Here is a 25356-nt window from a genome sequence, read left to right as displayed (position 1 = left end):
TATCTGTCAAATCGTTCAGCCCTAATATACACTGTGTGTGTACAGACTGAGAGCCATAGATTGGATTGTAATTCACATTTCCTTGTGCCGGCTTTCAGGCCACACTCCAGATCATAAGCCCACAGACCCCCAACATCATCTACTGTATAATAATTCGGAAATATATGCAAATTATAATTGGGAGAATGGGGGTGTTATACCGATGACAGATGTGGTGGTGGGGAGCCGGTTACGTAGCGGTTAGTGACGATTATTCGAACCGGTCCTGGGCCTCCCCGAGGTCAACTCAGCCTCAAATGAGTACCTGATGCGGTATATAAACATTGCCACTGGGGAGACAAAAGCGAACCGGGCGTGCCGTCGTCGGCCTTGACGGGCGCTGCTCGCTAACAGCACTCGCCCTGACGGTCTGTCAAGGCTTACACGGCAGAGGTCGCAACCGGGTACCCGGTACCCGTACCCTACCCGATACCCGGCTACCCGTACCCGGGTAGGCCGTGAGTCACTGGTGAGTAACCGTTTGTCACTCATTTCGGGTAGGGTACGGGTACGGGTAGGGAATGGGTACCCGTACCCGGCTGGCCGGGTACGGGTACCCATTTGCGACCCTGGTGCGGCCGGGTACGGGTACGGGTAGGCCGTGAGTCACTGGTGAGTAACCGTTTGTCACTCATTTCGGGTAGGGTACGGGTAAGGAATCAAAACCCGTTTGCGACCTCTGTTACACGGGGGATCTTTGTCTTTGGTGGGCTCGCGACTTGTGCAGACGTGGCGCGGCACTGCGAGCGCGTGCGTCCCATCGTGCAGCTGGTGCGGCAGCTGCTGGACGCCGACGGCTCGCTCGCCGCGCCGCTGCTACCCGTCACCTCCCGCCTCTACATGGTGCTGCAGAGGTGAGGATGCCTCCGGCAGACGACGACGACGACGAAAACAACTGCAGCCGCCATTCACCGCTTAAGTGGCGGTGGACGTCACCACAGCAGCGCTTTGTGCCAGGCTATGTTTTTAGGTTGAAATATTTTTGTGATGTACGTTGCCAGCCGTGTTTGTCCGAGGTGCCGTGGAGGACAGCAAACTGGACACAAAAAGCTATTCTGAAGAAATGAGTTTTCAATAATGCTGATAAATAGCAAATCACATTTTAGACGTATTCTTTGGTACTTTCGGTAAAGTCACGTAGATAGGTTAAAAAAATAAAAATCAACAAGAAACTACGACGTTTCGATTGCAACGCAAGCAATCGTCATTATCGTCATCATGACGATCGCGGTCATAACGTCGTAGTTTCTTGTTTATTTTATTATTTTTTACCTATTTACGTGACTACCGAACGAAACAAAGAATTTGAATTCCTGCAGTCACGAAAGCTTTAAGTCAAGATTCACATTTCAGACATTTCACCGATTTGTCTATTTTTTTTTTGACAATTTCCCACCACTACCCCAGCTGCGAATGTTTGCCCGGCTCGAGTGAGAAGCCGGGACTCTGGTCTAGGTTGTGGAGACCTAATTGACTCGTCTCTCTGTTATAACCTTTTATTTTATTGTCGTGTGTTCATGCTCCTTTTGTTTTCGTGCGATTTCTCCGTTTGTTTATTAATTTTTATTATCAGAGGGTCTTCATTTTGCTCGGTAGTCGCTGTAAGCAATAGGATTTGGCTCTCATATAATTAATGTACAGCATTGTGGGATGTAATTATGACGCTATGTAAAATGGAATTGTTATTCTGTAATCACGTATTGTGCAACTGACAGCATGCGTGTGATTAGAGCTGTCTATAGATTTTAACGGCATGGTGATTAGACGACTGACTTATCCTGGGTGAGCTGTAGTTAAAGGCTCTTCATCTGTCTTCGTACTGAACGTGTGCAGCAAAGCACCAAACACAGGACGACAAACACACTCGGTACAATCGGCATCGCGATAATCGTCATCACATTGTGAAAATTTTATGTATCGTATCGAGAAAATTGTTATTTTTGAGTGCGTGTTCCTGTACCCCCGTGTCCCCGTGTCCCCGTGTCTCCTCCATGCGCGCAGGCTCACGTGTGTACCCAGCCCGCCGCTCGACGTCATCGCGGCGTGCGTGAACTGCCTGGCGGCGCTCGTGCCTTATGGTGCCGCCAAGGTGTGTGCGCCGCTCATGAAACGTGGGCCCTCTGGCCCTCACGGAGTTCGTGAAACGTGGGCCCTATTGCCCTCACAGAGATTGTGAAACGTGGGCCCTGTGGCCCTAATGGAGTTCGTGAAACGTGGGCCCTTTGGCGCTAACGGAGTTCGTGAAACGTGGGCCTTCTGGCCCTCACGGACAAAGTGAAACATGGGCCCTCTTGATTTGAAGCTTTCGTGACTGCAGGAATCCATACTCTTTGGTTCTTTCGGTAAAGTCACGTAGGTAGCAAAAATACCTACGTGACTTCACCGAAAGAACCAAAGAGTATGGGCCCTCTTGTCCTCACGGAGAATGTGAAACGTGGGCCCTATTGCCCTACTTGAGACCGTGAAACGTGGGCCCTATTGCTCTACTTGAGACCGTGAAACGTGGGCCTTCTGGCCCTAACGGAGATCGTGAAATGTGGGCCCTCTTACCGCAACGGAGGTCATGAAACGTGGGCCCCTCTCGCCCTTACGGGGATCGTAAAACTATTGTGAAACATGGGCCCTCTGTTTAACACGTAGGCTTTCGCGACCAATATTATTCATAATAAAGGTGTTTGGGTTAGATCGCATTATTTATAAATGTGTCGTAACCCTCCACCACCCGACACGGCCAAACGTGACACAGTTTTTACTGTTTGGCCGTGTCGGGCGGTGGAGGGTTACGACACATTTATAAATAACGCGATCTAACCCAAAAAACATTATGAATGACCCATCCGGCCCGAACGGAGGTCGTAAAACGTGGGACACTTGCCGTAACGTCGTCAACCTGTGTCCCGTGGTGCGGTGGCCTCGGCGCAGGTGTGGAGCGACGTGCAGCACACGGGGCTCCTTCCCTTCACCGTGTCCCCCGTGAGCAACGCCGCACGGGCAGCCAGGTACCCTCTCCGTCGCGCCTCTCGCACTCCGTTCCTCTTCGGCAATACACAAAGCACGTTTCGTCACGTCTCGGCGCAACCCAATTACAGTGTCCCGCTTGCGTCTAGTCAAGGGAACCCCTAGCAGCAGCTGTCGCTGCGTGGCTCAAGGTGTATGCAGCCACCGGTCTGCTTACCGGCATTAGTCTTCTAGGAGGGACGATATTGCCACGTGTGGGTTTTTTTATTCTCAATTCAATCTCTATTCGCCTATCTCTTTTAACCTTATTCTTGGTTCTTTCGGTAAAGTCACGTAGAAGGGAAACCGTAAAATAATAAAAATTTAAAACAATAAAATTCTCACTACGTTTCGACTGCAACACAAGCAATCATCATCATCAGGTGTGAAAAAAACACAGCAAGAAAATTTGAAAAAACGTGGCGTTTCTTTCTTAACGTTAGCACCACGGACAGCGATTTTGGCAGTTCAGATGGACGAGTCCATCTTTCTACGCGACTTTACTGAAAGAACCAAGAATATGAATCCCTGCAATCACGAAAGCTTTAAATCAAAATCTTTTAACCTTCTCGGGTGTAGAACAGGCCACCGTAGTGCAGTGGTGTCGGCAGGGTCCCGCAGAGAGCGGTGGATGTGTGAATGACGGACGGATGGCTGCCTGGCTAGCTCAGAGTGTGCACGTGTGTACTTGTGTATGTGGTTAGCGGTTAGCGTGCTGTGCTACGAACCCGGCCACCTGAGTTCGATTCCCACTCGGGGCCAAAATCCATTGACGATTATTTAAACCGGTCTTGGGCCTTTCCGAGGTCGACTCAGCCTCAAATGAGTACCTGATGTGGTGCATAAACATCGCCACTTGGGGAGACAAAAGCGGCCGGGCTTGGTGCTGGCCACCCACCCCCTCGTGTGCTGTGCCAGCCTTTATAGGTGCGACTCGCTAACAGCACTTGCCCCAACAATCTGTTAAGGCTATCCCGGGGATCTTTGTCTTTGGAGGGAGCAGTCGGTCATCTCAGTCAGTTTACCCATAACACCTGGGTCAGTCCCGTGACTTGTCAGCGAGCCCTCTACACTCCTCCCATAGCACCTCGGAGTGCATCTGGGCGCGGTGGTGACGTCACCGCTGCTTACGTGGCGAATGGCGGCTGTTGTTGTTATTGTTGGGGAGAGGTAGCGCAGTGGTTAGCACACCGCGGTACAATCCCAGTCCCCCCGGGTTAAATTCACGGCGACGACGTACGTCCGAGCGCCCGATGCTGGGCGGTAAACATCAGCGCTGGGGAGACAAAGGCGGCCAGGCGTGCTACCCAGGTGTAATAGGTCACACCTGGGTAACGGCACTTGCTGCAACAGTCTACCGCACGTGGGCGCTGGGTGCACCGCACTCGCGCCCATCGCGGCTCTGGCATGGTGGCGAGATGTTAACTACCTCGCCTGGTATACAGGAGGTCGTATGTTCGATCCCGACCCTGACGTATTTTTGGGCGGATCTGCGTTGCCTTCGTCTGTGCGACTCAGCGGGGAGGGCATGCACGCGGGAAACTACGGGAATCTGCTCGTTGGCTTCGAGAGGCACCGGGGCGATTTCCGTGTGACGGCGTCGTACCTCCGGCTCGTCACCGCCCTCCTGAAGGTCATGCCGCCACCATCCCTCCCGCTCGCTACTGACAGCCTGCTCCCCTCACTCGCCCTGCTCCCCCCTCACCGCTCCCCTCCCACCGCTCCCCTCCCACCGCTGCCCTCCCACCGCTCCCCTCCCACCGCTCCCCTCTCACCGCGCCCCTCTCACCGCTCCCCTCCCACCGCTCCCCTCCCACCGCTCCCCTCCCACCGCTCCCCTCCCACCGCTCCCCTCCCACCGCTCCCCTCCCACCGCTCCCCTCCCACCGCTCCCCTCTCACCGCTCCCCTCCCACCGCTCCCCTCCCACCGCTCCCCTCCCACCGCTCCCCTCCCACCGCTCCCCTCCCACCGCTCCCCTCCCACCGCTCTCCTCCCACCGCTCCTCTCCCACCGCTCCTCTCCTACCGCTCCCCTCCCACCGCTCCCCTCTCACCGCTCCCCTCCCACCACTCTCCTATCACCGCACCCCTCTTGTCTCCTCGCCCCTCCCCCCCCAACGTGTGACCTCCTCCCCCCCCGCTCCCCTCTCCGTGTGTCCCCCCCGCCGTGACGTGCGCAGGGCCTGGTGGGGAGCAGCCAGTACCCGAGCCTGCTGCCCTGCCTCGTCTTCACGCTCAAGGAGATCCTGGCGCGGTACCGCACGTGGGCGCTGGGCGGCGCCGACGGGCACCGCGAGTGCATCGGTCGGTTTCCCCCGCGCACCGCACTCGCACCCATCGCGGCTCTGGCACGGTGCCGAGATGTTAACTACCTCGCCCGGGATACAGGAGGTCGTATGTTCGATCCCGACCCCGACGTAAAAAAAAAAATTCGCGTGGATTTTTTCTCCGCCTCCGTTTTTTTTCCCCTCCGCATTTAGAATCGACATGCGTTTATATTTAGCTGCTCCTAGAAATTTCCACGCGATGATAAGCCGCTTCGTTCAGCTCTCGTGTCCGGTTAGGTCGCTTCTGCAAAAGAGCTATATCGCTCAGTGGGCCTTATCTGGTAAAATAAAATTGATCTCTGGCACGTTAGAAGGTCGCACTCATCATTTGTGGCAAGCGCTTAATGCTCTTCCGGTATTAGGAAACGCAACCCCCCCCCCCCACACCTCCGACTACGACGGTTGGCTACATATTGTGCGAAAGAAGTTCAACATACGTACATAAACATATGTACGGTCAACCCATGGCACCTGGGTCTATCCCGTGACTTCCTGTCAAGCGGGCCTTCGACACTTCGCGTGGCCTCAAAATTGCAGCGAGCGTGGCACAGACGCCGCGGGTGACGTCACCGCCGTTTGGTGGTGAACGGCGGCGGTTGTTGTTGTTGTTGTCTTCGTCGTCATAATGAGTTCACGTTTATTTGATTTGTTCCGCGGAATCGTCTGTGCTGTGTCTGTAGGAAAGTTGATGCTGGAGCAGATCCACTTTGTGCTCAACATCAGCGTCGACAGTGGCAGGTACGGCCACACAGCCGGAACTAGCAGGGCCACCCCGTGGCCTGCTGTCGTCTCTTCTGTTTAACACTTTCCAACTTAGCTTGGCCGCACTAACGGCGTCATGTGCCGGCCCTTAACAGCTGCTCACGAACGGCACTTGTACCATCCGTCTTTGAGTGATGCACGGTTGGATCTTTATGGGACCTCCTTTGCCAGTACCAAAATATACTAATAGGGTTTTTCCCCTTTTTTCTGGCAACAAAGCTGACACCTTTTGCAAGGAATCATGCTTACATTAACCACAATACTTGCAGTCAAATGCAAACAAAAACAATACTCTGATAATGTATGCATTGTCTTTGAAACTGATTGGTCCACACCAGAGACAGCTTTCTTTGGAGCCTAGTCTCATATGGTGTTCGACCAGTGCGCCTTTTGGCGTCATCTGGTCGAACACCATATGAGACTAGGCTCCAAAGAAATCTGTCTCTGGTGTGGACCAATAAATTTCAAAGACAATGCATAAATTATCAGAGTATTGTTTTTGTTTGCATTTGACTGCAAGTATTGTGGTTAATGTAAACATGATTCCTTGCTAAAGGTGTCAGTTTTGTTGCCAGAAAAAAGGGGAAAAACCCTATTAGTATAGGTTGGATCTTTGTCGCCGGCGGTGGTAAGCAGCGGTAAAGACGGTTGTGATGGTGGCCACGGTGGTAACGGTATTGGTGATGGGGAGCGGTGGCGCAGCGGTTAGCGCGCTGCGCTAAGGACCAGACGACCCGAGTTCGATTTCCCGCTCACGGCCAACACCAGCGGTGATTATCTGAACCATTCCTGGGCCTCCCTTAGGTTGACTCAACCTCAAATGAGTACCCGGTGTGATCTGTGAGCATCGCCACTTGGGAGACAAAGGGCGGCACAGCGTGGTGCTGGCCACCCACCCCCTTGTGTGCTGTGTACCGGCCTTCTGAGGTGTTGCTCGCTAACAGCACTTGCCCCAACAGTCTACGTGGGATACACAGGGGGGGGGGTATTTGTCGTTGGTGCTGGTGGTGGCAAACAATGGTAAGACATTTCTACACACGTGACTTTACCGAAAGAACCAATGAGTATCGTAAATCCTGCAGTCACGAAAGCTTCAGTCCTATATTAATGGTAAGACGGTCATTACATTGGGCATGGTGGTAACTCTGTTGGTAATGATAGTGGTGTTGGTAATGGTGGTGGTAGTGGTGGTGTTGGTATTGGTGAAAGTATTCGTGATGAGGATGGTGGCGGTAGTTGTAGTGGGGGATATTTTTGGTGATGTTCCTAATTTTGTGAAAGTAAGGGTGGTGCTGTTGGTAGAGATGATGATGATGATAGTGTGGGGACCGGTGGCGCGGCGGTTAGTACTCTAAGCCATGAACCTGGCGAATCGAATTAGTTTCCGCACACGGCCAACACTGGTGACGATTATCTGAACCGGTCCTGGACCTCCCCTAGGTGAACTCAGCCTCAAATAAGTACCCAGTGTGCTGTGTGAACAATGCCTCTCGGTAGAAGAAGGTCGCCGGGCGTGGTGTAGCATCATATGCCATAGTGTCGGCCTTCATAGGCGCCAATACTCGCTAGCAGCACTTGCCCCAGCAGGCCATGAAGACTACACAGAGAGGGGATCTTTATCTTTGACGACGATGATGATGATGATGTTGACGTTGTGCGCAGGGGTCCCAGCCTGCAGGCCGTGTGTCTGCACAGCCTCCTGCACGGCGAGTCCGGCCTGGCCCTCATCCACATGCTCTCCATCGGCGTGGGCGCCATCGACACCGTCCTGGCCGCCCAGCCCGGCCGGTACGCAAACCGCACTCGGCCACGCCCGGCACCACGCCAGCGCGCACACCGTGGCGACGTGGCAAAAGTCACAAACGCCGGCCGGTTACATCTTGGGAGAGGCGGAAAGCATCCAAACTCTCTGCTACCGCCACACCGCGACCTGCCCACCAACTGACCACGAGCGGTGTGCCACATTTGTGCTGCTGGGTGGACGTGGGCAGAGAGGGATTCGAGAAACTTGAACCGTTGCTTTGTTGCGTTTAAAAACTGGCCACCCCTGGATTGTGCGCCCACGCTTACAACATTGCAGATTCTTTAAACATCCCCAGTAATTTGTGGGATGCAGTCCATTCACCTACATTGTACCGGGGACAGTCGGACATCCCACTGCCTCTCACTAGCAGTCCGTGGCTCACGGACTATTAAGGGGTCCTGTGGGGACCGAGGAGTGCGTGGGGTCTTCTCTCGGGGGAAGAGATTAATAAATTATTTTTAAAAGCTTTTCCAATTTCCCTCTCTTCCCAGACAGTCTGACCACATCACCGAGTCACTCTCGCTCCCTCCCACTCCCCCATCAACGCCCTCCCTCCCTCCTCTCCCTCCCTCCCTCCATCCCTGCCTCCCCATCATCGCCCTCCCTCCCTCCCCTCCCAACACAACTCCACTTCCCCATAACCGCTCGCAGTCCCCTCTCCAGCTTTGTTGAGGAAGACCACCAGGCCCAGGAGTCGAACCTGTTGCCCAAAAGAGTAAGGGGATGTGATCGGGGGGGGGATGTGATCGGGGGGGGGATGAGACTCGATTTTTGGAACCGTGGTGTACGTCGCAGAGTTCTGGAGGGACCGGCGCTCACGCTTATCCAGACCATGAAGCTGGCCTTCTCCGTCATCAACAACACGCTGAGGCTCAAGCCGGCGTCGGACGAGCTCACGCCGCTGGAGCACGCGCTCACTCAGCAGGGTGAGCGGTCGCGTCGTCGCAACGTCGCGCGGCCACCCAGCCGGCGTCGTTTATCTCAGTCGTAGTCCTCGTGTATATATATTAAAGGGAAATTTGTGAATGTGTGTCTGTTCAAAATGTTTAGCATACTTCTCAATATGCAACAAACTTGAAATTTGGCATGTGGGTAGCTTCCAGACTGTACACAATGCAAAACGTATAAAAATATGCTTTTGTATTTTGGGGGGGGAGGAAGCGCAATAATGGATATATTTTGCACGACAAGTGAGCGGTGACGTCACATCTGTGATGTCACCCGCATGCGGCAGCGTCACGCTGTGTGCCTGCTGACGTCACGCATCCCAACCCTCCGCGTAGGCCGTGTATTAATCCAAGACAAGAATCCAAGTCTCGGGCTAAGCCGGGTAGTAAAGCTAGTATATTTATAAATGTTTTTTACCAGGTATGGCTCCCACTGAGCTGCTATGTAGCTTTTTTTCAGAAACAACCCTGCCTATCGCAAACGATAGCTCAATGGCGATGGCTTATCATCATCATCGTCGTCGTCACGAAACGAGCGACGTTGATTCTAAACGTGGAGGGTAAAAAACCGGAGGACCTGGAGAAAAATCCACTTGACCACGAGGAGAGAGAGACACGCAGACTCCAAATATATGCAGGCGTGAGGGTCAGGGTCGGGATCGAACCCATGATCTCCTGTATACCAGGCGAGGTAGTTAACATCTCCTAGCCACCGTGATGATGATGAGAGAGAGACACGCAGACTCCAAATATACAGCAGGCGTCAGGGTCGGGATCGAACCCATGGTCTCCTGTATACCAGGCGAGGGAGTTAACATCACCTAGCCACCGTGATGATGATGAGAGAGAGACACGCAAACTCCAAATATACAGCAGCAGATGTCAGGGCCAGGATCGAACTCGCGACCTTCTGTCAGCGATGCCATTCTCATAGTGTGGCCGACTGAAGCGGTGAAACGTTGAGTCGGTTGTTGGGTGCGAGCGGGACACGCGTCACATTTTTTCCCCCCCACTGTCATCGGCTCGGCGAGTTCGGTGAGCTCGGCGAGTCTCTTCTGTTTGTACGGTATGCAGCCAGTCACCGCCCTCGGCGTCCGTCGGCGCACTTGCTGTCTCGAGCAGCGTCGCTAAGTTATCCGCGTCTCCGTCGAGAGGGATTAACTCCCTCTCGTCACAGTCCTGCTGTCTTGTCTCCTACGACCTCTACCAGCTTCCCCCGCGTCCCACCCCTCGTCCCACCCCTCGTCCCCCTCCCGCCCCCCTCCCCGCGTCCACCCCCGTCCCCCCCCCCCCCGCGTCTCATCCCCCCCTACCCCTGCGTCCACCCCCGTCCCCCTCCCGCGCCCCCTCCCCGCGTCCCCCCGTGACTCGCGCGTGGGTTTGCGCGCCGTCCACCCACCGCAGGCGTCCACGGCAACGTGATGGCGATCCTGGCGCGTTACATTTACCACCGGCACGACGCCGCACTGCCCAGGCTCGCCGTGCAGCTGCTCAAGCGCCTCGCCATGGTGAGCGCCAGCCGTGCCCCGACCCCCCCTTCCCCCCTTTAGTATCTTTATTTTTGACTGCAGAAGAATCTGATGAGCTATAAAGCTCTTCATCAAAGATTTCTAATAGGGGCATGGGGGTCAGAGAGTTACAACAACAAACAATTCAACAAACACGATTCGAGTGAATGATTAATTATTAAGTTCATTGTGAGTCTCATCTGAATGGAGATGATACAATCCAAACTGTCAAAAGTAGATAGTTAAAGTATTCCAATGAAGCTGGCATGAGTATCACACTTTACACTTTCCCGGACACCTTACCGCTGTAGTAACATCCTCTTTTCAAGTGATGGATGCGTTTAATTTTTTACATTGTTTTAAAAATGTATTTCATAGTTAAACTTGCGTTTCATTACGTGCCCGGGCACAACTAGAGGTCAAAGCAATGGTAAGCACACATGAACAAAAATATGTCCATCAGCTGCCCGCATCATTATTCTCTAGCAGCATTTGTTTAAATTTGCGGAACTCTGGATCGGTTTCGACCTTGTGGGTTTTATTGGCAATTGCATTCCCAGAATCTAAATAAAATTGTTACAGATGTTGGCAATTATTAACGTGTTTTGTTATGTTGTGTGAATTCAGTGAAATTAAATTCGTTAACTGTTGTTTTAACAACCGATGATGGCGCTGGTTCTTTGGCACATGTTTGTGCGACACGTGCTGGCGCTGCGGGGAGCGGTGCCACAGCGGTTAGCGCGCGGCACTACGAACCTGGCTAATCGAGTTCCATTTCGCTCATGGCCAACACCGGTGACATTTATCTGAACCGGTCCTGGGCCTCCCCTAGGTCGACTCAGCCTCAAATGATAATCCGTTGCGGTGTGTTAACATCACCACTGCCGGCCTTCGTCATTGCTACTCGCTAACAGCACTTGCCCCAGCAGTCTTCTAGAGGCCGTATGGGGGATTTTTGTCCTTGTGGCGCGTGCCGTGTGAGTGACGGGCGGCTTGTGCCGGCAGGTGGCGCCCATGTCGGTGTACGGCTGTCTCGGCGGAGATGCGCCGGCCATACGGGACGCCTTTATCGGCCGCCTGCGATCACCCACCGAGGTGCAGGCTCCTCACAAACAGCCCTCAGAGTCCCCGCGTGCCCACTCACCACGTGTTGCCCACTCACCACGCGTCACACTGTGTGCCCACTCACCACGTGTCACACTGTGGGCCCACTCACCACGCGTCACACTGTGTACCCACTCACCACGCGTCACACTGTGTACCCACTCACCACGCGTCACACTGTGTGCCCACTCACCACGTGTCACACTGTGTGCCCACTCACCACGTGTCACACTGTGTGCCCACTCACCACACGTCACACTGTGTGCCCACTCACCACGTGTCACACTGTGTGCCCACTCACCACGCGTCACACTGTGTGCCCACTCACCACGCGTCACACTGTGTACCCACTCACCACGCGTCACACTGTGTACCCACTCACCACGTGTCACACTGTGTACCCACGCACCACGCGTCACACTGTGTGCCCACTCACCACGTGTCACACTGTGTGCCCACTCACCACGTGTCACACTGTACCCACTCACCACGTGTCACACTGTGCCCACTCACCACGCGTCACACTGTACCCACTCACCACGCGTCACACTGTGCCCACTCACCACGCGTCACACTGTACCCACTCACCACGCGTCACACTGTGTACCCACTCACCACGTGTCACACTGTGCACCCACTCACCACGCGTCACACTGTGTACCCACTCACCACGTGTCACACTGTGCACCCACTCACCACGCGTCACACTGTGTACCCACTCACCACGTGTCACACTGTGTACCCACTCACCACGCGTCACACTGTGTACCCACTCACCACGCGTCACACTGTGTACCCACTCACCACGCGTCACACTGTGTGCCCACTCACCACGCGTCACACTGTGTACCCACTCACCACGCGTCACACTGTGTACCCACTCACCACGCGTTGAAGGTGCGTCCACTCACCACGCGTTGCCCGCCGCCGTGTGCCCAGGACATGAGAATCAAGGTGATGATCCTGGAGTTCCTGACGGTTGCCGTGGAGACCCAGCCCGGCCTCATCGAGCTCTTCCTGGACCTGCAGCCGGAGAGCGGCGCGGATAGCGGCTCCAAGGTGAGAAACGGACGCACGCACACACGCACACGCATACATAAATACATACACACACACATGCGTGTGTCTCATATGTGCGTGTGTATAATGGGGAGCAGTTAGCGTGCTGCGCGACGAACCCAGCGACCCAAGTTCGGTTCCTGCTCACGGTCCTGGGCCTCGCCTAGGTCGACTCAGTCTAAAATGAGTACCTGGTGCGGTGTGTAAACATCGCGACTGGGGAGACAAAGGCGGTCGGGCGTGGTGCTGGCCACCCACCCCCTCGTGTGCCGTTTCTGCTTTTTTAGGTGCTCGCTAACAGCACTTGCCCCTACAGTCTGTTAAAGGATTTACACGGGATCTTTGTCTTTGTGTGTACGCGTGCATGTATGTGCGTGTGCGTTTGTGTGTGTGTGTGCGCCGGTTGTGGGGAGCTTTAGTGTAGCGGTTAGCGCACTGCGCTATGAACCTGACGACCCGGGTTCGATTCCCGCTCACGACCAACACCAGTGACGATTATCTAAACCGGTCGTGGACCTCCCCTAGGTCGACTCAGCCTGAAATGAGTACCTGGTGCGGTGTGTAAACATCGCCACTGGGGAGACAAAGGCGGTCGGGCGTGGTGCTGGCCACCCACCCCCTCGTGTATCGTTCCGGCCTTCATAGGTGCTCGCTAACAGCACTTGCCCTTACAGTCTGTTAAGGCTATATGGGGGATCTTTATCTTTGTGTATGTATGTAGTGTATCTATGTATATGTGTGTATGTATATGTGTATCTACGTGTGTATTTATGTGTGTGTATGTATGAGTGTATGTGTGTATGTATGAGTGTATGTGTGTATGTATGAGTGTATGTGTGTATTTATGTATGTATGTGTGTATCTACGTGTGTATGTATGTGTGTATCTGTGTGTAAGTATGTGTGTATCTATGTACGTATGAGTGTATGTGTGTATGTATGAGTGTATGTGTGTATGTATGAGTGTATGTGTGTATGTATGAGTGTATGTGTGTGTGTATGAGTGTATGTGTTATGTATGAGTGTATGTGTGTATGTATGAGTGTATGTGTTATGTATGAGTGTGTGTGTGTATGTGTGTGTGTATGAGTGCGGCAAAACAACCTCCTACCTCCTCGCGGTGCCGGACGGGCAACACTGTCGTGGGCAGTGCTGTGGGGGGAGGGCCAATGCCCATTGGCCTCTCCCCTCATGGCGTCTGTGACCACCACAGTGGCTAAACGGGGGCTCTGGACGGGTGCGAGGGGCTGGTAACCCCTCCACCTTCAATTAACCACCACTAAACTACGAATTAAACATAAACCTGTAATTAATCAGCTTGTGCCGGAGGCCCCGGGGGGTCAGGCTTTTATGACGTCTCCTGGCCAAACCCCATTTGGCGGAGCCAGGAGATTGAATTTTCACCCTCGGGGCTCCTCCAGAAACAACGAAAAACCATTGCGGATGGCCACGTGGAATGTTCGAACGCTCACTGCGGAGGAGAGGCTGCCACTCCTCTGTCGGGAGCTGGACCGGTACCGCCTGGATCTCTGTGGCATTCAGGAGGTCCGGTGGACCGGTTCTGGCTCCTGCCACCATGAGGGGTGGACAGTCCTCTACTCGGGGCAGGAGACTGCCAAACAACAGGGTGTGGCTCTTCTTCTGAACAAAAGAATGAAGGGGGCGTGGGAGCGTGGCGGTGAGGTGTGGGAAGCTGTAAGCCCCAGGATACTTTGGGCTCGCCTCCCCATCAACCAGAGGCGAGGAGTGGTGGTCGTGGTTACTTATGTCCCCACCGAAGACGAACATCCGTGGAGGGATGCAGGCAAAGCCGATGAGTCAGACGCTTTCTATGACCTCCTGTCACAGGTGCTGGCTAAAGTGGCCACTCAGGACAGAGTCATCTTGTTGGGTGACTTCAATGCCCGAGTTGGTCATGATGCTGGCACCTGGTCTGGAGTGATTGGAAGGCATGGGCCAGATCAGCTCAATAATAACGGTAGGAGGCTGCTAGATTTTTGTGCAGCCCATGGGCTTGTAATTACCAACACGCTCTTCCGGCATCGGCGCATCCACACAACATCATGGATACATGCCGGGTCCAAGCAAGAACATCTGCTGGACTACATAGTGACGGACCAGCGGATGCGAGCCCATGTCCTTGACACCAGGACCTACCGTGGAGCTGATCTGACCTCTGACCATCGACTAGTCATCTGTAAGATGCGCCTGCCATTCTTCCACTCCGGTGGTGGGTGTACACCCAGGACCCCATTCCAACCAAAAGTGGCCTGGTCTCAGCTAGCTAATGAAAGTTGCAAGCGAGAATTTCATCATTGCTTGCAGCTGGGGTTGGCATCGTCCCCCACTCCACCTGATGTCGAGGGTAAATGGGCGAGGTTTAAGACTGTGACTCATGCAGCTGCAATGGCTGCTTTGGGTACGCGGTCCAGACCTCCCCAGAAACCCTGGCTGACGGAGGAGGTGTTCAGGTTAATTGAGAAAAAGCGACAGGCCCACTCTCATCGCCTACAGCATCCAACGTCAGAGAATGAGGAGGTTTACCGCAGCCTTCGCTCGGAGGTTCGGAGAGCCGTAAGGCGCTGTAAGGATGGGTGGTGGTCGCGGATTGCTGAGGAGATGGAGTCTGCCTCAGTGGCCCGCGATCACAAATCACTATTTAACTCCATCAAAAAAGTAACCTGCAGCGCCACACCTATTACCATCATTAGAGGAAAAAACGGTGATCCAATCTACGACCCCCAGGAACAGGTATGCAGATTTGCTGAGCATTTCTGTGAGGTCCTGGGGGAGGGGAAATCCCTCAGCCAGGAAAACATCATGGCACAAAGTGAGGATGACCCTGCTGAGGCTGCGGTGCCTCAAATATTGGAAGAGGTCACCCCCTGTGAGTGGCTGGCTGAGGTACCAGCTGTTGAGGAAGTACTGAGGGCGATCCGGAGTCTGAGACCAGGGAAGGCACCGGGCAGAGATGATCTCCCAAGTGAAATGCTGAGGGAGGGTGGCGTTTGTGCACAGACTGCCCTATATGACATCATAACAACAGTCTGGACCACTGGACGGGTTCCGCAGGACTGGAAGGATGCCCTGGTGGTCCCCCTCTTTAAGAAGGGGGACCGTACCGACTGTAACAACTACAGGGGCATCTCACTCCTCAGTGTGCCGGGTAAGGTCCTGGCAAGGATTATTCAACATCGCCTTGCTAGTCACGCTGAGGAGAGGCTTGCGGAGCCCCAATGCGGTTTCAGGAAAGGGCGGTCCTGCACAGATGCCATATTTTCTGTCCATCTGCTACAGCAGAGGTGTAAGGAATTCCAAAAAGACCTACATCTCTGCTTTATTGACCTGGTCAAGGCCTATGATACCATCAGTAGGACTGGGCTCTGGGTTGTTCTTCGTGCTTTCGGAGTCCCTGACCCTCTGCTCACGATCTTTAAGGACCTTCATGATGGTGAGCGGGCCCGGGTAAAACTACGTGGCCGGGAGTCGGAGCCTTTCCCTATACACCTTGGGGTGCGACAGGGATGTCCTCTGGCTCCCACATTATTTAATATCTATTTCGACTGCGTAGTTCGTGAAGCCTTCAATAGCTGTACCGGGGGAATTACCATTTGGTACAGATATAATGGGAGGCTGATCGACGCCCGGGTGCAATCAAGGGATGGCTCCCTATTGGTCAACCACGTTATGTATGCCGATGATTTGGTAATAGCTGCTCATTCAGAAGAGGAGTTGGAGACGCTGCTGCTGAGACTGGAGCGTGCCACTAAGAGGTGGGGCCTTACCATCAGCCCCACCAAAACTAAGCACCTGCCTGGGTATTTTGTACCATCGGGCACTCCACCCCCACAACTCCCAATCGGTGATGGGGCAGTTGTGGAGAGAGTGGAGAGTTTCCCATACCTGGGCAGTGTGCTTATGACCGGCTCCAGTTTATCAGCAGAGGTCTCACTCCGAATCAGTCGAGCGGCAATATCTTTTCATCGGTTGCGTAACGCTGTGTGGAAGCTACCTGGTCTGTCGCTCCGCACGAAGCTTCAGGTCTTCTCGGCCATGGTCATTCCCTCCCTTCTCTACGCTTGCGAAACGTGGACCCCCCTAGTGGAGCATCTTCGCCGGTTGGAAACATTTAGGCTGGCCTGCCTACGATCCATCCTGGGTTTAACCAGGCTGGATTGTGTGAGGAGCTCACAAGTCCTTGAAAGATCTGGGCAAAGTCCCATCAGTGAGCTCCTCCGGAAGACAAGGCTGCGTTGGCTGGGTCATGTAGCCCGCATGCCCAGCCACCGCATGCCTAAACAGCTTTTGTTCGGCCGGATCGAGGGGGCTAAACGGGCGCAGCACGGGCTAGAGAAGAGATGGAGTGATGTGGTACAGGAGGACGTGGAGCTGAGTGGACTTGCCGATGACTGGTACCAGCGGTGTCAAGATCGGCCTCAGTGGAGGAGGCTCGTGAAGGACGCTACTGGGCAGTTGGAGGCAGTCGCCCTCCAACAACAACGGAGGGCGGAGGAGCGACGCTCACAACAACGAGCGGAGCGCCGGGTGGCTAAAGCACAGCAAGTTGGCACAGTAGGGGGCACAGGTGGTGCATCAGCCAGTCATCTCGGTCATCTCGGTCAGTCGACCCGTGGCACCTGGGTCTGCCCCGTGACCTCCTGCCAGCGGGCGTTCGACACTTCACGTGGCCTCAGGGTGCACATGGCCTGGCACAAGCGTCGTGGTGACGTCACCGCCACTTAGTGGCGAATGGCGGTTGTTGTTGTTGTTGTGTATGAGTGTGTGTGTGTGTATGTGTGTATGTGTGTATGTATGAGTGTATGTATGAGTGTATGTGTGTATGTATGAGTGTATGTGTGTATGTATGAGAGTGTATGTGTGTACGGCGGATCTTTGTCTTTGTGTGCGTCGGCTACCCAGCAGGAGCTGGCGCTGGGCAGTGGCAGCTGCCTGCCCGTGGTGCTGGAGTTGGTGTGTGTGGAAGGCCCCGGGGCGCCCTCCTGTCCCCCGCTGCTCCACCGCACGGCCGTGGCCTTCGTGTACGCGCTGTGGCAGGACCGTCGGCAGAGCGCCATGACCATCCTGAGAAGCAGGTGGGGCGCCACCCATCCATCTACTCCACAACCACAAACCTGTCAAACCCTTCTCAGTGCCTCGACCTTATCTCAGACCAATTCAGTGCTTATCGGTCACCACGTGCCCCCTTATAAATCTCAGCGTTCATCTTACAAAGTCCCATCGCAAGGGAGAAACGCAAACAAATAGACAAAAAAGTATGATTTTGCCCGTATTGAAATGGTTGTACGGCCGTATGGACCTGAAAACTCAATTTCCCTGCACAAGAATACGGGGTAAACCATGATGGGTTGACACGGTATGCAACCACCCGCTCGCCCATCATACCTGTGAAGCTTGCCGACCCAATAGCACCGGCAACTCAGTTTGTGTGTCATAGCGTTGTCCGCTGGTTTTTCTTTCTTTCAGGAAGGACTTTTGGGAGAACCTCACCTATCCCCTGTTCAGCGACTTCCTGCCAATATCCACCGACATCGAGGTACACGTTCACCGCATCGCGCGGCGCTTTCAGATGCGCTTCTGCGGCCGTCTGGAACGCTCTCTTCCTTCCGATATTAGGAAGCCACTGAAGCTGTGCACTTTTAAATCATCATCGTCTAGATCAGTTGTGGGGAACCTTTTTTCTGCCAAGGGCCATTTGGATATTTATAACATCATTCGCGGGCCATACAAAATTCAATTTTCGTTGCTATGAAAAAAGCTCCTAGATTTATTGAATTTCGAGTGGTGCGGTTGCCTTGGCAGGGCCAGACCAAATGATTTCGCGGGCCTTATACGGCCCGCGGGCCAGACGTTCCCCATCCCTGATCGAGGTTGACAAACTAATTTATTTAGAACTGCTTTTTGTGTTTAGTTTGTTGTCTTTCGCCCGCACCTCTGATTAGCGCGGTTGGCTACGCACGGGGCAAAAGAAGAAAATACAAACACACGTAGATACACACATACACTCATACATACACACATACATACATACACACATAGATACACACATACATACACAAATAAATACACACATACATACATACATACACACATACATACACACATAGATACACACATAGATACACACATACATACACACATAAATACACACATACACTCATACATACACACATACATACACACATACATACACATACATGCACATACATACACACATACATACACACATAAATACACCCATAGATACATACACACATACATACACACATAAATACACACATACACGTATACATACACACATACATACACACATACATACACACATACATACACATACATGCACACATACATACACACATACATAACCAAGGCCTCATCGTTTGAACAAACTAGCAACACCTGTGGATATTTTCTCTGCGTGGATTTTTTCCGGGTCCTCCTGGTTTTTTTCCCCTCCACAGTTCATATCAACATGACGCATTTCAGATTATTTGGCTGGTGTACATTTTCACGTGATGATCACAAGCCACTTTGTTGAGCCATCAATTGTGGCCACTGAAAAGGAAATAGCTCAATTGGGAGCCTTACCTGGTAAAATAAAAAGTTTAGTTTTGAAAGTTGAGCTTAGATTTTGATTTAAATCTTTCGTGACTGCAGGGATTCATATTATTGGTTCTTTCGGTAAAGTCACGTAAAAGGGAAACAATAAAATAATAAAAATATAAAACAATACAATTCTCACGACATTTCGACTGCAACACAAGCAATCATCATCAGGTGTGAAATCCATCACCAGGTGTGGATTTCACACCTGATGATGATTGAAATGTCATGAGAATTTTATTGTTTTATATTTTTATTATTTTGTTTCCCTTCTACGTGACTTTACCGAAAGAACCAAGAATATAGTTGAGTTTAGGTTAAACAAAATACACTTGGAACGACATCAACAGCATCATCACCACCACCGTCGTCATCAATAGCAGTGGGAGCCTTACCTGGTAAAATAAAAAGGTTAAGTTTAGTTGAAGCTCACGACGTTTCGGGCGCCCAGTCTGCCTCAGCAGCAGGCCACGCTTTCCCACCTGATGACGGACGCTTGTGTTGCGCCCGAAACGTCGTGGTCTATTTTATTTTCTACCCACATGACTTTACCGAAAGAACCAAAGAGTTATGGATTCCTGCAGTCACGAAAGCTTCAAATCAAGATGAAAGTTGAAGAGTCCTTGCCTTGCTGTGAACCGCGAGTGACGTCCGGCGGTGTCGCCCTGTGCCACCCCTCTCCTCGTCAGGTCAGCACGCTCGAAGCGTGCGCCTTCATCCTCAAGATCATCTCCCTGGAGGTTTTCTACGTCGTCAGGTGAGAGTCCCCGCACTACGTCCGCTCCGCATCCCCCATGCAAACCCCACCAACGGCTGTCCGGGGGCCTCTTCTGTCGTGCGCCTCCAGACGAGATTACTCGTACGGGATGTTCAAATACCTTTAGCAAGGAATCAAGTCTGCATTAACCACACGTACTTGTGGTGATGTCGCTGCTCGCCCCGAGCTATGAATTAAATTTGGTTCCGCACTTCCATTTGGCCAAATTCCAGCTGTGAGAATTTCAATGTTTGGTTTGGTGTGTCATGGGCCCAACGTTACTCTCACCAGCTGGCCCCTGTGTGTGGACCAGAAGGCACCTGACGACGTTAGGGAGGTAGTTCTACAATATCCGCTTACGTGGGCCGTTCGTCTGTCACAAAGGGGGTCGCGCTGCTGCACGAGACATCGGAATTGATTCTTCGTTTCGCGGCACGACGCCGGTTGCATCATCCGGATTTGAAACAGGGAGAAGCGGCGTTTCCAAATATTCCACAGTTACACATTTTGGCAAAGATGCGACCGCAGCGACGTTTGGCTGCATGCGGCCACGCTGATGCCCCTGCCGCTACTGCCGCCACCCTCCCCCCCGGCCCCCCGTTCCAGTGGCTCTCTGGACCCGTCGTTGGTGCTGGTGCTGCGGAGGCTGAATGAGGGCGGCCGTTACCGCTACTGGTCGGGCTACGTGCGCGGGCTGGCGTGCCGCCTGGCGTCGCGCGCTCAGCTCGGCGACGGGGACCAGGATGTTGGCGGCGGCGCCGGCTACGCAGCGGCGCCGGAGGCCGCAGAAGACGGAACCAACCTGGTGGAGGCGTGGAGGACCCTGCTCATCCTCGCGACCAATCACGTACGTCCGTGCCAGCGGTCACGCGGGTGCGCGAGCGGTCACATAGGGACGCTGCAATCACATAGGCCGTCGCCTCCCCCGTGCTGGTCTTGTGTTGCGCGCGAGTGATATTGTTCGGATTATTATTGTTTTTGCAGTTGAATAGTATCTTGGTGAGCATTTATATGGGTTCAGTGGGGCAGTGAGTGAGCGAGCGGTTAGCTGGGCTGGTGGGAAAGTGAAAGGGTGGGTGAGTAAGTGAATGGGTGGGTGGGCGGGCAAGTTAGTAAATAAGGCGGGTTGGTGAATAAATGGATGGGTAGATGGGTGAGTGAGTGCGCCGGTTGAAGGGTCAGTTAGCCAGTGAATGTACGGACAGAAAATGAGCGAGAGGGCGAGTGCATGTATTTCGTGACCAAGTGAACACGCAGGTGAGTGGTCGACTGAAGCGAGTGAATGAGCAAATGAGTCACTGAGTAAGTGAGCGAGCGAGCAGGGTGAGCGAGCGTGTGTGCGAGCCCGAGCCGTGCCGCGCTCACGCGCCGTGCGTGTCACTGCAGGGGAACATTCTCTTCCTGGACGACGACGAGACCAGGGCCACCGTCATGCAGGACGTCCTGGCGGGGCTCAGCGTCCTGGTGAGAGTAGTCCCCCCCCCTCCCCCCTCTTCCCCCCCCTCCCCACCCCCTCTGCCCCCTGCACCCCCCATCCCCCCGGTCGCGGTGCCAAGATGTTAACTACCCCACCTGGTTTACGGGAGGTCCTGGGTTCGATCCCGACCCTTTAACGCCTAAATTTCGATTTAAAGCTTTCGTGACTGCAGGGATTCATCTTCTTGGTTCTTTCGGTAAAGTCACGTAGAAGGGAAATAATAAAATAATACAAATAAAACACGTTTCAGCCACAATGCAAGCAGCCGTCCTCAGGTGAAGAACAGGTCTGTCGGAAAGACAGCGTCTGAAATGATTTCAGACGCTGTCTTTCCGACAGACCTGTTTTATTATTTCCCTTCTACGTGACTTTACCGAAAGAACCAAGAAGATGAATCCTTTAACGCCTGTTGTTTATTTGGAGGTTTGCGTGTCTCTCTCCCCGTGGTCGCGTGGATTTTTTTTCCGGGTGCTTCGGTTTTCCCCTCCACGGTTAGAATCGTGCCTTTAGATGATTTGGCTGCTGAAAATGTCCACACGATAGGCCACTTCATTGAGCTGTCATTTCTTGTGGCCAGTTCGCTTCATTGGACCTTACCTGGTAAAATAAAAAAAAATAGTTTTATTCTTTTTCTTCATGTCCTGACTGTGTGAGGTCATGTGTGCGTGTGTGTCCTGTAGCGGTAGTGCGGCGATTAGCACGCTGTGCTACGAACCCAGCGAACTGAGTTCGATTCCCGCCCACAGTCAACACCAGTGACGATTATCTGAACCGGTCCTGGGCCTCCCCTAGCTGGACCCAGCCTCAAATAAGTACCTGGTGCGGTGTGTAGTTAACATCGCCACTAGGGAGGCGAAGGCGGTCAGGCGTGGTGTTGGCCATCCACCCCCTCGTGTGCAGTGCCAGCCTTCATAAGTCTTATCTCTCTGAGACGCTGTATATCTCTGTGGGTCTGTATGCGTTTCCATGCTTCTTCATTTATTCCCATGTCCCCCATGTGTCCCCATGTATCTGAGTGTGTGTCAGTGGGTCCTTGTGTATGTACTCATGGGTCCATGTGTGTGCCCGTGTGTCCATGTATGTCCTCCTGTGTCCCCGCGTGGCACCACGTGTCTCCCATGCGTATCGATGTATTCTAACGTCTCCTCGTCTGTCCTCTGTGCATCCCCCTGCGTGTGCTGTCCCCCACAGGTGAAGGTGGAGTGCAGTCGGCTGTGCATGCACCTCATGGCCATGTTGTCTACCACTCTGTGTGTTCTGCTGCGGCACTGGGGCAGGTACGCACGCGAACGCACGCGAACACGCACGCGAACACGCACGGACATGCACAGCTACAACACTTTCAAATCATCCCACAATCATCGCGCTCATCCTCGTAGCAGCGGCTATTTTGGCTGAGCCATCGAACAAAGGTGGCGGTCACCACTTCGAGTGCTTTCAGATGCGCCTCTGCGGCCGTCTGGAACGCTCTTCTTTCCGGTATTAGGAAGCCACTGGGAGCTGTGCACTTCTACATCATCGTCTAGATTGACCAACTAATTTCTTTACAACTGCATGCAGTGTTCAGTTTGTTGTCCTTCCCCCGCACCTCGATTTAGCTACGCACGGTGGCGCGAAAGAAAAGTTCGACACACACACACATGTACATCAACTCACTTTCACGGGCGGCTGCCGAGATGGGAGACCCAGCATGTGAGCGGTGCCGACTCGGCGTCTGTGACTTGTGAGCCGCTCCCCGTCGACCTCGCAGCAAATTCGCGTGCGCGGGGATGAGACAGAACTGGCCGGGGTGACACGGAACCAGCCCTGTGTCCCGCCGGCGTTTTTTTTCTCCGCCCTCTGTTCTCACGCCCTCCCGCTTGCACCGTTGCGTGTTCCCCCGTGGCGCCAGCGCTCTGCCGGGCGGCCAGGACGTGCTGCCGGAGCTGCTGGACGTGCTGCGACGGCTGCAGCAGGCGACGGAGCGGCGCCTCGCCGAGAAGATCAAAGCGCGTCTCCTGGCGGCCGTGATGCTCGTTCTGCAGCAGAGGCGCCTCCGAGGTTGGAAGCCGCCGTGCCGTTGTTTTGTCCACGCGCGCGTGTTGATAATCGTGGGGTGACAGTAACGTTCCAGACGGCCGCTGAAGCGATGATGGTAACGGTGCTGGTGGCGGTAATGGTGACGGTGGTAACCCCGTCGCCTATCCACGTTCCCCCCCCCCCCCCTCTGAAGCCGGTACTCTGCCCGGATACAAGCAGCTGGTGCAGCTGGTGTGCGAGACGCTGCGGCAGGAGGTGACGGCGCTCATGGAGCAGAGCCAGAGCTCGTGGCGGGCGGCGGCGGCAGCAGCGCCACAAGCCGGTGCCCTGGAAGTCGACAGCATGGACACGGATTCAGCTCCAGCCCCTGCCAGGGATGACAGGGACGGGGTGAGGACAACACGGCAGTCATTCCACACTCGCCGCTCCACACAGCAAGTGGCACAGGCCCAGGTCTGTCTGGTGAGAGACGCAGGCCCAAGTCTGTCTGGTGAGAGACACAGGCCCAGGTCTGTCTGGTGAGAGGCACAGGCCCAGGTCTGTCTGGTGAGAGACACAGGCCCAGGTCTGTCTGGTGAGAGACACAGGCCCAGGTCTGTGTGGTGAGAGGCACAGGCCCAGGTCTGTCTGGTGAGAGACACAGGCCCAGGTCTGTCTGGTGAGAGGCACAGGCCCAGGTCTGTGTGGTGAGAGACGCAGGCCCAGGTCTGTCTGGTGAGAGACGCAGGTCCAGGTCTGTGTGGTGAGAGACGCAGGCCCAGGTCTGTCTGGTGAGAGACACAGGCCCAGGTCTGTCTGGTGAGAGGCACAGGCCCAGGTCTCTCTGGTGAGAGGCATCAATGCTGGACAACCCGGATTAATCACAGGCAGTGGCTGAGAGCCAGATTGTATGTATGTTGAACTTCTTTCGCACCGTAAGTACCCAGCCGTGCTAATAGGAGGTGTGTGGGAAGGACAACAAACTAAACACAAAAAGCCGTTCTCAAGAAATTAGTTTTCAATATGATTTAAAAGTGCACAGCTCCAGTGGCGTCCTAACATCGAACGGATTGGAACCCCAAGATCTCAGCGGTGCCGACTCTGTGCCCTGACCTCTGAGCCACCGGGTCACGTCAAGACAGGCGATGGATGCACGCCCATCATCTGCCACGGCTGCTGCTGCCACCGCTCGCTCTGCTCGGGTCTCAGCGGTGTAGCAGGAATCTCCTTTGTAAGACAGTCTTTCTGATGTCGGCGGTGGCGACGGCGAAACTCTCGGCGTGTGTGCCGGGCCCCGTGCCGCGTCCTGCCGCAGGTGTGCGTGGTGGCGCTGCACTTGGCCAAGGAGCTCTACCTGCTGGAGGAGGGCACGGGCGGTGGCGGCGGCGGCAGCGGGTACCTGAGCTGCGTGCGTGAGGGCGCGCTGCTGCCCGCCGTGGGCGTTGCCCTCGAGTGGAGCCTGCAGCGGCGGTGCCAGCTCCACTTCACAGAGGCAGCGCTGCACTGGCTGCTGGCGCTCTCCACCACCGCGGAGGTATGACGGGAAGACAAAGGCGGCCAGCCGTGGTGTTGGTCTCCCACCGCCATCGCGTGCCGTGCCGGCCTTTGTAAGTGCTACTCGCTACTGACAGCACCCGTCCCATCAGATGGACTCACTTTACCCTCGGTATATCCGCTAAGACGGCTGATTCGAGAAGGAGGACGCGCAGATGTGGGTCCCACGTTCCTTTTTTTCGTTTATTTTGTTCGTCATCTTTGTCATGCCGCTCCCCCGCTTTGGTTACTTAATGAACCCTCTACACGTTAACAAGCCACCTCTGTTTAGGGAGAGAAGCCAACCCAGAGGACGCGATGATCCATACGTGCTGTGACCCTCCTTGCACGTCCGCGTGTCCTCTCTTGCGACTGTTGAAATGGGTTCAGTTAACAAAAAGAAACCACGAGTCCGTTAAGAGG

The 25356-nt window shown here is 54.1% G+C and overlaps 1 protein-coding gene across 4 annotated transcripts in view; it reads left to right on the top strand.

Annotated features, from left to right (window-relative positions):
• Window positions 1-25356, top strand: part of NUP188 (nucleoporin 188) — a 54500-nt gene that overhangs the window by 17855 nt on the left and 11289 nt on the right. For 2 of the 4 annotated variants that reach the window (XM_078881415.1, XM_078881418.1), the window contains exons 17-36: window positions 767-893; window positions 2041-2128; window positions 2962-3038; window positions 4555-4669; window positions 5218-5341; window positions 6045-6102; window positions 7789-7914; window positions 8726-8856; window positions 10282-10385; window positions 11391-11480; window positions 12429-12548; window positions 17468-17640; window positions 18032-18101; window positions 19858-19925; window positions 20532-20772; window positions 21312-21389; window positions 22594-22679; window positions 23294-23442; window positions 23615-23811; window positions 24716-24934. In XM_078881415.1, the coding sequence (XP_078737541.1) occupies window positions 767-893; window positions 2041-2128; window positions 2962-3038; window positions 4555-4669; window positions 5218-5341; window positions 6045-6102; window positions 7789-7914; window positions 8726-8856; window positions 10282-10385; window positions 11391-11480; window positions 12429-12548; window positions 17468-17640; window positions 18032-18101; window positions 19858-19925; window positions 20532-20772; window positions 21312-21389; window positions 22594-22679; window positions 23294-23442; window positions 23615-23811; window positions 24716-24934 (2441 nt within the window). The remainder of the gene's footprint in view (window positions 1-766; window positions 894-2040; window positions 2129-2961; window positions 3039-4554; window positions 4670-5217; window positions 5342-6044; window positions 6103-7788; window positions 7915-8725; window positions 8857-10281; window positions 10386-11390; window positions 11481-12428; window positions 12549-17467; window positions 17641-18031; window positions 18102-19857; window positions 19926-20531; window positions 20773-21311; window positions 21390-22593; window positions 22680-23293; window positions 23443-23614; window positions 23812-24715; window positions 24935-25356) is intronic. The other 2 variants (XM_078881417.1, XM_078881416.1) reach the window with 2 other exon arrangements.

This window comes from Lampetra fluviatilis, chromosome 61 (assembly GCF_964198595.1).
Source record: "Lampetra fluviatilis chromosome 61, kcLamFluv1.1, whole genome shotgun sequence".
NCBI classification, from domain to species: Eukaryota; Metazoa; Chordata; class Hyperoartia; order Petromyzontiformes; family Petromyzontidae; genus Lampetra; species Lampetra fluviatilis.
The sequence above is the reverse complement of the archived record's forward strand: the minus strand, read 5'-3'. Positions and strand labels throughout refer to the sequence as shown.